This window comes from Hypanus sabinus, chromosome 14 (assembly GCF_030144855.1).
Source record: "Hypanus sabinus isolate sHypSab1 chromosome 14, sHypSab1.hap1, whole genome shotgun sequence".
Taxonomy (NCBI): domain Eukaryota; kingdom Metazoa; phylum Chordata; class Chondrichthyes; order Myliobatiformes; family Dasyatidae; genus Hypanus; species Hypanus sabinus.
The window spans coordinates 69,310,860-69,324,846 of record NC_082719.1 but is presented as its reverse complement, the minus strand read 5'-3'; the positions used below and the strand labels follow the sequence as shown (position 1 = coordinate 69,324,846).

General features: G+C 42.3%; 1 protein-coding gene across 1 annotated transcript in view; it reads left to right on the top strand.

Moving 5' to 3' along the window:
• The first annotated feature begins 378 nt into the window (after positions 1 to 378).
• mtrex (Mtr4 exosome RNA helicase) overlaps positions 379 to 13,987 on the top strand; it is a 119,361-nt gene continuing 105,752 nt past the window's right edge. Inside the window, exon 1 of the mRNA XM_059989405.1 lies at positions 379 to 535. Coding sequence (XP_059845388.1) covers positions 441 to 535 — 95 coding nt within the window. The 5' untranslated portion in view covers positions 379 to 440. The remainder of the gene's footprint in view (positions 536 to 13,987) is intronic.

Below are 13,987 nucleotides of genomic sequence, written 5' to 3'. Positions count from 1 at the left end.
AGTCAGTGCTTTTCTAAAAGTATGTCTTTATATATATATGAAGCAAATAGCAGGTAGAATTTAATAGATGCAGGTGGCAAAATTTAAGAAAGGACAGTTTGCAGGTATAACATGAGGCCTCAGTAATAGCTATAAAAACGGGAAGGTTATGCCAAACCAGTATAAATCTGTGGTTAACATACAGATTGGATTTCCAACATCTGCAGATCTTTTGTTAGTAAATCTCTGATTAGATAGGGATCATAATAGATTCAAGGTCTTCTGCGCCTTAAACGGACGGCTCTTTCTTTCATTGAAAGATTTCAGCATCCGTACAACTTGCTTCAAGAGATTGATTGGCCACTGAATTTTCGGAAGTCGGAACGCGCCGTTTATTTTGTTTCTTTTCAGCCACCATCCTGGCCTCAAAGGATTGTGGGATTGTGGGTCCGCCGGGAGAGATGGCGGATGCGTTTGGCGATGATCTGTTCAGCGTGTTCGAGGAAGATTCGTCGAAAAAAGCCAAAGGAGGGGATGGTGGTGGAGGGAACCCAGGGTAAGTAAGACTCGCTGCTGGTATTGATGTTGCCACGGGTGTTGCAGCGCGTGTGAAGTCAGTTGTGAACCTGGGTCGTGCTCAGTAGTCGGATGGTAGCAGCAGAGTCACCATGTGATTAAGGTTTCTGGAGGAATAAGCATGCTGGATGCTGCATTGCAATCGGTCTTTTATAATACATGCGACCTATATGCTTACATATTGTCTTTTCATTTGCATGTATAACAAGCGAGGGCATTGAATAATGAGGGTGTAAGAAGGAAACTAGGGTTGCATATAGAGACCATGGGCTATCTATGGCAGGTTAGATTGAGGGGAATCTTACATAATTATGTTAATATATTAAAAAAGATGAAGATTTTCACATAGCTCTTAGCTGCAGGCACGGTATCAGATTACTGGAGGAGAGTTTATTTTTAAAAAGGCAGCGAATATACGCCAGATTTCTAGAAACTGATGACCCTTGCATCCGCGGGAAATACATTATTGCAGAAGAGTAAAGACAACAACGTGTGTCTTTGAAAAGGCAAGGACTGATTCGGGAAACTTAATGTGGTTGTGTGTGTGGGGTGGGGATAAATCTTGTCTTACAAGTTAGTTTGCAAATTTGAGGAGGTAACTAAGGCAATTGATGAAGGCACAGCAGTCAGTGTTTCAGTGTTAACTACAGCAAGGCAGTTGACAACGTCCTTTGTGATTGGCTTCTGAGGGTTAATCCAAATGGTGAGCTGGTTATTTGGATCCAACATTGACATGGTGATAGGAAGTAGAGAGTATTAGTTGAAGATTTTTTTTGATTGGAAGTCTGTGACTAGTGGTATATCATGAAGATTGTTGTTGTGACCTTTAATGTTTGTGTTATATGTTAGCAGCTTGGTATTGAATGTACGACGAATAATTTGTAAGTCTGATAATCATCCATATATTGGCAATCTTGTGTATAGTGAGAAAAGTTGTCTCAGGTTACAGCAGTTTACAGATCAGATAGAAAGCTTGGCTAAGAATTGACAGATGTAATTTATTCTTCACAGGTGTAATGCAATGCAATTTGGGAAGTGATATAGGGGTAACACATATCCAGTAAATGGTAGGGTATGAAGGAATGGCGATGTATAAAGTTTGGGGTCCAAATCCATAGTTACCTGAAAGTAGTGACACAGCTGGATATGGTGGTAAAGAAGGCATATGGTGTTTTCTCCTATAAGTCAGGACGTAGAACATAAGAGCAGTGACATTATGTTACAACTTTAAAAAACATGAGTTAGTCCGTACTTGAGAGCGTTGTGTGCAGTTTTGATTGCCACACAGAAACAATGTTGTTACACTGGAGCCATTACAGAAAAGATTCAGCTGGTTGCCTGGATCACAGAACTTTAGTTCCAGGAGAAATTGTACAGATTATGTTTGTTTTACGTGGAGTGAAGGAAGCTGAGTGGTGATCTGTGAGAAGATTATGTTTATTAGAAAGCTCAGATCTTTTTCCTTATGGTAGGGTTGTCAAAGATGAGGGCTCAGAGTAATAAGATGTAGCAGTTTTAAAGGTATATGAAAGGTAAGTATGGTTTACAGATAGCTGGAACATGCTGCCAAAGGTGATGGTGGAATTGATATAGTTACTACCTTAAGATGCATTTGCACAGATACTTAAATAGCTCGGGTCGTTATGTGAGTAAAGTGGTTAGTTCACTGGGCAAAAAGATTGGCAGGGATGTGATTTACTTTACTTTATTGTCACCAAACAATCGATACTGGAGCGTACAATCATCACAGTGATATTTGTTTCTGCTCTTCGCGCTCCCTGAAGTACAAATTGAAGTAAATATAATAAAAATTTAAATTATAAATCATAATTAGAAAATAGAAAAGGGAAAGTAAGGTAGTGCAAGGCAGGTCCGGATATTTGGAAGGTTCGGCCCAGATCCGGGTCAGGATCTGTTCAGCAGTCTTATCACAGTTGGAAAGAAGCTGTTCCCAAATCTGGCTGTACGAATCTTCAAGCTCCTGACCCTTCTCCTGGAGGGAAGTGGGACAAAAAGTGTGTTGACTGGGTGGGTCTTGTCCTTGATTATCCTGGCAGCACTGCTCTGACAGCGTGCAGTGTAAAGTGAGTCCAAGGATGGAAGATTGGTTTGTGTGATGTGCTAGGCTATGTTCACGATCTTCTGTAGCTTCTTCCGGTCTTGGGCAGGACAACTTCCATACCAGGTTGTGACACACCCTAGAAGACTGCTTTCTACGGTGTTCCTATAAAAATTAGTGAAGGTTTTAGGGGATGGGCTGCAAGACAGAGTTTTGTGCTCTGACACTGACTTACAGAAGAATGTTGTATATTCTGTTAAGAGGCCATGCCATATTTAGCCTTCATTCACGATTATCTTACAATCTAAATCATATTTCATCCGGTCCTGAGCCCTGATGAAGGGTCATGGCCTGAAACGTTGACTGTTTATTTCCATAGATACTGCTATACCTTCTGAGTTCTTCCAGCATTTTGTGTATGTTTCTCTGGAGTTCCAACATCTGCAGAATCTTTTGTGTTCATATTTCGTCCTATGCTTTGTCACCTCCACATGAAAACTTTTTTTGATGAAAGGTGGTGTTGGTGGTTTCCCTACTTTTAAAGTCATTAATTATAATTCCTCAATTGCCATCCATTTTTCAAGATGAAAGCAGGGTTGGATTGGTACAGTATCATGGCATGTACTATTATCAGTAGACCATTATAGAAAACACTGTGTCAGCCAACAAATTGGAGATGGAAAAGTAAACATTATTAAGAAAATCAATGTGCCTCCTTCATGGCATTATGGACACCAAAATGTTTTACTTCAGTGATGCTTCCTGGCCTGCTGAGTTCCTCTGGCATTTTGCGTGTGTTGCTTGGATTTCCAGCATCTGCAGACTTTCTCTTTGTTGTTATGGACACCGAACTTGATTACTGCATGCTCCAGTCATCTCCACAGCTGGCCAGGTGCAACCAGACCTCTTTAAAAGCAGTTTACCTCAGTGATCTGTAGGCAGATTTTCATTAACATGGAATTATTATTTTATTCATGCAAAATGGGATTATAGGTTTGTACAGGAGTCAGATATCTCCTTGGAGTATAGAAAAATTGGAATGTTTATGGATGGAAATGCAGTGCAAAATTATTTTATGGTGGGGTTATGGTAGAAGTTATGGTAGAAAATGAATCTAATCAAGAGAGAATGGTGGTGTGAACTTGGAGCTATAGAGAAGTGATATGGTTAAATGATAGAAATTAAAGACAAAAAGGCACAACAAAACTGTGTAAAAGTTCACACTAGATTTCAACAGCAAAGGAATTTTACAGAGATCAGTTAAAAAGGAAATGATAAAACTGAGTTGATCTACTCTGTATGTTTGTGAATGTGTAATGTTTAGTAAATAAGGTCAGTGAGCAACGAGCACAGATGGTCCTCTGGGAATATGATGTGACAATAACACAAACATGCTTCAAAAAGGAGCTGATGGGGCTCTGATTTTTCCAGTTTTGTCAAAGCGCTCAGGAAAAGCAGGTAAGAAAGGAGTAAGAGTAACAATGTTGATTAATGAGAGTATTCCAGTTCTGAATTGAATTGGCTTCACATACATGAGGAGTAAAATTCTTTCCGTTGCGTCTCCGTCTAAATGTGCAATGTGCAATCATAGTAATTTATAATAGAACAGTCAATGTGACATAGAAATATACTCAAATCAGCATGAGTTAATCAGTCTGATGGCCTCGTGGAAGAAGCTGTCCCGGAGCCTGTTGGTCCTGGCTTTTACTCTGCAGTACAGGTTCCCAAATGGTAGCAGCTGGAATAGATTGTTGTTCGGGTGACTTGGTCCCCAAAGATCCTTCGGGCCTTTTTCTCACACCTGTCTTTGTAAATGTCCTGAATCATGGGAAGTTCACAACTACAGATGTGATGGACTGCCTGCAGCACTCTCTGCAGAGTCCTGTGATTAAGGGAGGTACAGTTCTCATACCAGGCAGTGATGCAGCCAATCAAGATGCTCTGTAGAAAGTTCTCAGGATTTGGGGGCCCATACCAAACTTTCTCAACCGTCTGAGGTGAAAGGCACTGTTGTGCCTTTATCACCACACAGCTGGTGTGTACAGACCACGTGAGATCCTCGGTGATGTTTATGCCGAGGAACTTAAAGCTGTTTACCCTCTCATCCCCAGATCCATTGATGTCAATAGGGGTTAGCCCATCTCCATTCCTCCTGTAATCCACAACCAGTCCCTTTGGTTTTGCGACATTGAGAGACAGGTTGTTTTCTTGTCAGTACTGTGTCAGAGAGATGACTTCTTCCCTGTAGGCCACCTCATTATTGTTTGAGATTAGGCTAATATAGTGTCATTGGCAAATTTAATTAGCAGATTGGAGCTGTGGGTGGCGACACAGTCATGGGTATACAGAGAGTAAAGAGGGGGCTTAGTACTCAGCCCTGAGGAGCTCCTGTGTGAGGGAACCCACTCTTACCACTTGCTGACGATCTGACAGGAAGTTCAGGATTCAGCTGCACAAGGCAGGATCAAAGCTGAGGTCTCTGAGTTTCCTGTTGAGCCTGGATGGAATAATGGTGTTGAATGCTGAACTGTAGTCCAAGAACAGCATTCTCACATAAGCATCCTTAGGTGAAAGTGGGTGGCGTAGACAATTCGAAGACAGAATATGATTAAGCTAAGAAATGCTGTGCTGCTGGGTAATTTTTTTGTATCACCAATGAGTGGGGGTATAATGAAACAGGGTTCTTGTAATAGGTGACTTTAATTATTCCTAATGTAAGCTCAGATATCAATAATGTTAAAGACAGGCAGGTTGAAGAATTTGTAAAAGCATTACTTTCAGGGCAGTGTGTTTCTGGTCTAAGAAAGAAGGAGGCATGCAAGATCTGATCTTGGGGAATGAGATGTAAAGTGTAACAAGTTCTAGAAGGAGATCATCTGGAAGAAAGGGATCACAACATTACCAGATTCAGGTTACGAGGAGCATTCCAAAGTAAAAAATAATTAAAGCAGGACTTCCAGTAAGATGGCGATTGTTTAGTCGCTTCAACTTTTGCTCCGTTACATTTCTTACCTTCGCATGATGTACCTCCCTTTTTTAATTTCAGTTTGTTAATTTATTTGCCTTTCTTATCTGCCTGCGAATACCTCTATCTCACAATGGCTACAAAGATTCCTAAATCTGGGGAAGCTTCTATGTCTCTGTCAGCTGAGATTCTTTCTACAGAATCAACAGAACAGAATCGACAGGACATTATAATTGATATCAAGACTGAATTTAGGGCCTCTATCAGTCAGCTGGAGTCAAAATTGGATCAGATTAATGCCGGAGTGGATGAACAAGCCAAACAATTATCTCGCATTAACCTAACTGCCGAAGATTTAAAGCGCCGCATTCAGCAGCTGGAAACTCTGTGCTCCAACTTGACAGAGCAGAACAGTAAACTTACTTCCAAAATGGCAGATCTCAAAAATTGGAGCAGACATAATAATTTACGAATTCTCCATTTGCCAGAGGCCACTGGAACGGGCTCTCCCGTTAAATTTTTCTCTTCTTTCCTTTGTGAGATTTTCGGGACAGAAATTCTTCCGACTCCACCTGAGTTAGAAAGAGCCCATAGAATATTTATTCCTCAAGCTGTTTTGGGTTGTAGAGCACGCCCAATTACCCTGTGTTTTCATTGCTATCAGGTGAATAATCTTCTGAAAATGGAGGCACGCCGGAGAGGTACCCTGGTTTACCGAGGTAATACCATTCGTATCGTTGAAGACTATGCCCCCCCCAGGTTTTGAAGATGTGTGCCGAGTTCAAAGGTGTTATGAAAGAGCTCTTTAATCGTGGATTCAAACCTTCCCTCCGTAATCCTGCCGATCTTCGAATTACGCTTACTACTGGGGAGTACAAATGGTTTTAAGTCTGTCAAGGAGGCCGAGAAGTTTTTTGAAGGTCTCCCAGCCATTTTGACTTCTTCGGACCTGGTTTGACTTTCTAAAATGACCAATAAGTACTTTCTAAAATAAAAATCTTTTTGCGGACTCAGAACTTATTCGAGTAATTTAGTCCACTTTTGAATATCTTTAACTACTGAGAACCATAAATGGTTTTAGTCGGTTTCTCTTCGGACTTGGTGTGATTTTCTTTAATGATCAATTAAAAAAGCTTTCCTGCGGACTCAGATTTAATCTGTGTAACTTTGTTTACTTTTGAATAACATTATCTACTGAGAACCATAATTGGTTTCAGTTTATTTAGGAGGCTTAGAGTTTTTACTGAAGGTCACCCTTCTAATTTATTGTATCTGACTTGCTTTTTTTTCCAAACGGCTGTTATGTACTTTGTTTATATATATATCAAATTCCTCCTCTCTTTTTTCCCCCTTTTTTTCTCTTAAATTTACCTTTTTTTCACTTTTTCATAGTTTCTCATGGGTAGATTATTTCTCGATTATTATTTCATATCAAGTCTTATTTTTTTCTAATGATATTGTTTCTGTTTGCAATTCTGATTTGCAGTGCATAAGTTAGCTAGTTTTTGCTATATTATTTAAACTGAGCTTATGTCAATGTACAGAACTGGAAGTTGGTTTTTGGGGTGTCTTTTTTCTTGTAGAGCTAGCTGCTTTTCTGAGCCGCCATCTAGTTTTGGGTTGTGAGGGTGAGGTGGGTTCTCTAGTACCAACACTATCCAATGTTTTTATTGCTTTTCCTTGTTATTCAGGAATTGTCTGTGTCCTGATTTTACCGATTTATGTTTATATTTTTGCTCCCAAACTGTTATTTGAATGTCTGACCTTTTATGTTTTAACAATTAGTAATGGGTAGTCCATTGAAATTTGTGAGCTGGAATGTAAAGGGATTGAATCATCCTGTTAAAAGAAGGAAGGTCTTCTCCCATATTAAGCAACTTAAAGCTGACATTGCCTTCCTCCAAGAAACTCGTATTCGTAATTTCGACAATTCTCATCTTATGTCAAGGTGGGTGGGTCAGCATTTTCATTTATCCTTCCCGGCCAAAGCTAGGGGGTTTTCTATTCTTATTAATTCAAGTATTTCTTTTGAACTCCATAGTAAGATATCTGATACAAATGGCCGTTTTATTATTGTTTCTAGCAAATTATATAACACTAAGGTGGTACTAGCTAACTTGTATGCTCCTAATTCTGATGATAACTTTTTTGAACGCTTTTTTTCTTCATTGCCAGATCTGAATTTATACTCTCTTATACTGGGTGGTGACTTTAACTGCTGGTTAGATCCAGCTTTGGATCGATCGTCCTCTGTTCCTAGATTACCTACTAAATTTGCTTTAGCTATTCATTCTTTTCTTTCTAACTATGGTATCTCTGATATATGGCGTGCTCTTCATCCTACTGAGAGAGATTATTCTTTTTTGTTTACATGTTCTTCATACTTTTACTAGAATTGATTTTTTAAAAGTCAATAATCAACTTATTTCATTTGTTCACTCTTGTGATTATCAGAGTATATTGATTTCCAATCATGCTCCAGTCACTTTGTCTTTAAATCTTCCCGGTCTCCCTCAGAAGAATAAACATTGGCGTTTTAACCCGACTTTGTTATCGGATGATGATTTTGTAAAAGTTATTAAGGATCAGATAACTTTTTTCCTAAACACCAATACATCACCTGAAATTTCATCCCAGATTGTCTGGGATGCTATGAAAGCATATTTGAGGGGTCAGATAATTTCATATACAACGTGTAACCCCCTGGGTCGCCTCAGGCTCGCTCAGCTCGTTCTTGTCTAGGGGGAGCAGCCTTCAGCCCCGCCAAACTGGGTAATCAGCTGGTGTGGATGCTGTGTGATGTCCCCGCCTCATCCAAGAACAGACAGTACACCATATGCGATTAAATGAGTACAATTTATAAAGGTTACTATAACTAAGTGATTAATAACGATACAGTATATATGAAGAGAAAATTAAAGAAAAGGCGCCAAACTTATCAAAGTCCAAACCACTTCGTGCACAGCCGTTGGAGCTCAATTTCTGAAGTCTTCTGGCCACCATTCGATCCCCTCCGAACTCCTTGACTTGCAGCTCAGGACCCTCCGAACTCCTCGGACTCTCCAAACAGCTCAGGACCCTCCGAGTGGTCAACCAAGCACATCTAGCTTCATCCCCCCCACCCCCTCGGAGAATCTCCCGGCCTCGGACCCCCCTTTGGGGTCCGATCCTCGCCCAGCTTAGAGCATTGCGTCCTCTCTCTCGACCCCCTCGCACCGATCTGCCCAAAAGCCCGTCAACAAAAGCTTACAGACTCAGAAGAAAGAACATTAATCCCCATTTGGTTTACAAAGGAATACCATTCTCGTTATCAGTAAATTAGCATTCCTGCTAGTTAACAAAAAAGAAGAAACCCTCTTTACACTCCCTCCACCAAATAAAAGTCATGTCCTCATGACTACTAAATAACTCGCCACCTTTCCTGCCAACACACCGTAACCCAAGCACAAACAGTGACATCTCCCCACACAGTAACCCTCACGCCCTGTTCCTCAGGCGCTACTTAGGCCAACTATCTGGGAGTTCCCTAACCCTTCTGAGGCCTCCGTACCCCCTCACCTAAACCCTTCAGGCTCGGACACAACTGGGGATACCTTGGGCCCACTACCAATTCCTCTCTCAACTTCTGACTCATGCCCCACACTGCACACAGCTAACCCTCCCCGCTACACCTGACTCAATGGGAGAAGGGCCAAAGGTCTCTTCCTCAATCGAGGGAAAGTCAGCAAAAGGCAGCATGTACCACACATCCAGCACATCATCCATCGAATCTGTATTCTTCCTCATTCTTGTGATCGGTAGCTGCTGTTTGATCTTCTCCAAACGGAAACACGTTGCCTGCACTGCTCCCGCAGTCTCTTCAGCCTCCTGTTCAGTATTCACTGCACTTCTCTCCAGCTTTTTCTTCCTCATGACCTCTTCCGGATCAACTTTCAGGTTTTGCACTTCATTTGAACTGTCGATGGTCATCTTCAGGTTCCCTTCAAGCTTCCGCTTCTCTCTTCTGAGATTCGTCTGTAATTTCTTCACCTCTGCAAACTCCCCTCTCCGGGTTCTCAGTTTGCTATTACCCTCAGTCAGACAACTTTCTTCATTCTCTCCAACTTGTAAGTCTTCCGAATGGTTCCAGATCACTTTCTCCAGTCTCTCCGTCTTCATTTCAAACTTGATTCCGTAGAGACAGTCTCTCACGAGCTGCGACCTTCGCCAGCCCTGGCACGTGTCCCGAAAACACTTTAACTCGGTAGTTCTCAGCTGCTCCTGCAACGACCTCACTTCATATTCTCCTGAGGCAAATCCAAATACCAAGAGATCATCCACATACACCAAAACTCCAAACGCCTCCACATCCCCTATGGTCTTCCACCTGCCCCGCAGGAAGGTTGCAAGGGCTCCAGCCCTGTGGCATCTTTTCGGACCCGAAGACTCCTAGGGAATTTATAACGGCCGTCTTCTCCTTGTTGGCCCCACTCATCGGGATCTGGCAACATCCACTCCTCAGATCCAGCACCTTAAACCACTTCACACCACTCAGACAGGCCATCGCCTCTCTGGCCCTCAGGGCCATATTCTGGTCACTGACAGTGCGCCTCTTCAACGCAATATAATCCATACACACGCTGCCTACATCTTCCATGGCTGTAGGGGCCAGTCGCTGCAACCTCTCTCTCTCCGAGGTGTCTTCAGCAGTCAACTCCCCTCCCTTGTGGTATTTCGCAGCGTCCACGAAGAGGGTCTCACCCTCAGATACTTCCCCCAGGCCGTACCACCACTGGCTCTTGTTTGAATTCGGTATCAGCCCAATGCTGCTACACACGTCCGCACAAGCAGCTCGAAACCCTGGGTGCATCGACAATGCCTCCAAACAGCGCTCACCCGCCTCCTCCAGGCAGGCTCCCAAGCGCACCAGCAGGATTTTGGTTCTCTCTAGAACAGAAACGCTGCCCGTCTCAACAGGGTCCGGACACATCAGCATTAACGATTCATGAACCTCAGTCTCCTCCACATTTGCCTCTAAGAACTCCATTTTCACTGACCAACAACCGTTGTCTGGATAATCACCGGCACTGGTACCCCGAATCTCCAGTGTCCTCAATGTCGTCAAGGGTAAATGCTTCCAATAACGGTTATGAAACAAACTGTACAGCAACTTAACCGGCGCCCCGGTGCCAAGGATGGCTTTAACTTGACTTCCATCCATCCGTAACAACACCTGTGCGCATGGCCCCTCTAAGCCTTCAGGAATAGAGTCTGTACCTTTCGGGAGTTCCTTGGTACATTGCTGGGAACGTGCTCCCCCAGAGACCCCAAGCCTTTCCCCCACTGGGCCTCCTGTAAGTTTCCTGACACCTCTCGAATCAACGGAACAACCGATCCCCTTGACAGATCCCCTTGGCACCACAAGCAATTTATCTGCCCCCCCTAGGCAAAAAGGGATACCCTAAAAACTTCCCACCAATCTCCTGCCACAGATATAATAAGCCCCCCAGCTGCGGCATTTGACTTCCAGTCGAACCACACGCATTTTCCCACACTTTCCCAGAACTGGCAGTGGTCACTTCGAGGTAATTGCGCCTGACAGTTCTAACAAAGTCACCAGCCCGCCTACTCAAACTTTCAACCCGTCCCTGTCGCTTTCCCTCAGCCAAGCACTGCCACTCACCCAACAACTGAGAGGTCCACTCCGCCCACGCCTCCGCTCCTTTAGGGCTGGACATTATTCCAATAACCGGGCGGAGCCCACCACTGCTGAAACATCCCAACCTGTCACACCTCACTCTCCAAACAGTACGGACAACCCATGGTCCCACCACCATTTCGTCAGCACTAGTTGGAACTCAAACAACGACCTCGAGGCTAACAACAGCAGCCACCCCACCCAACACACACGCAGCGATAACCAGCAATCACACACCCACAAAGGCACAACAGCTCTTCGCCGCAGACACAATTTAAAGAGGGTGATCACACAGCTTCCACAGAAATCAATCCCGGACGAGCACCCCACAATGTAACCCCCTGGGTCGCCTCAGCCCCGCCAAACTGGGTAATCAGCTGGTGTGGATGCTGTGTGATGTCCCCGCCTCACCCAAAAACAGACAGTACACCATATGCGATTAAATGAGTACAATTTATAAAGGTTACTATAACTAAGTGATTAATAACGATACAGTATATATGAAGAGAAAATTAAAGAAAAGGCGCCAAACTTATCAAAGTCCAAACCACTTCGTGCACAGCCGTTGGAGCTCAATTTCTGAAGTCTTCTGGCCACCATTCGATCCCCTCCAAACTCCTCGACTCGCAGCTCAGGACCCTCCGAACTCCTCGGACTCTCCAAACAGCTCAGGACCCTCTGAGTGGTCAACCAAGCACATCTAGCTTCATCCCCCCCCCCCTCCTCGGAGAATCTCCCGGCCTCGGACCCCCCTTTGGGGTCCGATCCTCGCCCAACTTAGAGCATTGCATCCTCTCTCTCGACCCCCTCGCGCCGATCTGCCCAAAAGCCCGTCAACAAAAGCTTACAGACTCAGAAGAAAGAACATTAATCACCATTTGGTTTACAAAGGAATACCATTCTCGTTATCAGTAAATTAGCATTCCTGCTAGTTAACAAAAAAGAAGAAACCCTCTTTACAAACGAGATCTTAATAGAACGTCCCGTTTAGAGCAATTAGATTTGATTAATCAGATTAAAGTATTAGATCAACTATACGCCCAGACTAAAAACCCCGAATTGTACAAGAAGCGTGTAGAACTCCAAACTAAATTTGACCTTCTCTCTACTCAACCGGTCGAACATCAACTTCTTGAAAGTAAGAGTCGCTTTTATATTCATGGTGACAGATCTGGCAAGTTTCTAGTTAATCAGTTGAGACATTCTAAAGTTAAGCAACATATTACAAAGATTCGGAAGGAGAATGGAGGTATTACATTGAATCATTCTGAAATTAATGACCTATTTAAGAATTTATATTCTCGGCTTTATTCCTCCGAATCCCTAAATGATAATATTTCTGTTGACCTTTTTTGAAATAGCTTGATTATCCCTTCGCTTTCATCTGATTTTAAAACAACTTAATGAGCTTATATCACTAGAAGAAATATCTTTTGTTATTTCTGCACTGTCGTCGGGCAAATCTCCCGGACCTGATGGGTTTCCCATAGAATTTTTTAAATCATTCTCCTCACTTCTTTCATCTGTTACTCTCAGTATTATCTGATTTGTTTAATCATGGCAAATTGCCACCTTCATTTAATGAGGCATGTATTATTCTTCTACCCAAAAAGGGCAAAGACCCAACAGAGTGCTCCTCTTACAGGCCGATTTCTTTGCTAAATGTTGATGTCAAAATTTTGGCCAAGTTCTGGCCCATAGATTGGAAAATGTTATACCTTCTACTATTTCTGATGACCAAACTGGTTTTATTAAAAATCGTCTTTCCTTTTTTAAAATACGGCGTTTATTCAATATTTTATACTCACCTTCAATTGGGACTCCTGAATGCGTTATTTCTCTCAAAGCGGAGAAAGCGTTCGACTGTATAGAGTGGAATTACCTTCTTGCAGTTTTAGAAAAATTTAACCTCGATCAAAGTTTTCTCTCTTGGATTAAATAGTTATATTTATGTCCTACCACTTCTGTTTTGACTAACTCTCAGCAATCCCAGTCTTTTAACCTTAAACGTGGCACCGGTCAGGGATGCCCTTTAAGCCCCTTCCTTTTTGATTTGGCTGTAGGGCCACTGGCGATTGCATTTCGAAGCTGTCCTGAACTGACGGGGATCTGGAGGGTGATGGGGTGTTGAGCATAAAGTTTCTCCTTATGCTGACAATTTATTACTTTTTCTTTCAAATTTGTCCACATCCTTACCCCCAATGTTTTCACTTGATCAATTTAGCCAGTTTTCTGGCTATAAACTTAACCTACATGAAAGTGAACTTTTTCCAATTAATAAAGAAGCACAAGCATTAGCATTTCATGACCTCCCCTTTAAAGTAGTTGATAAGCAATTTATTTATGTTGGTATTACAGTTACAAGGAATTTTAAGGATCTTTTTCGTGAAAATTTTGCTAATCTTTTGAACTCTACCAAACAGAGTTTGTCATTGGTAGGTCGTGTTAACGTTTTTAAAATATATATCCTCCCTAAATTTTTATATTTATTTCAATCTATTCCAATTTTTATTTCTAAAACCTTCTTTGATTCCTTAGACTATTATTTTATCCTATCTATGGAAGGATAATTGTTCTAGACTTAATAAAGTTTATCTTCAAAAATCTAAAAAAGAAGGTGGCATGGCTTTACCTAATTTTCGTCTAAAATATTGGGCAGCTAATATTCGTTGTCTTACCTTCCGGTCTTTTTTTCATAGCCAGTCTGACTGTCCCAAGTGGGTAGCAATGG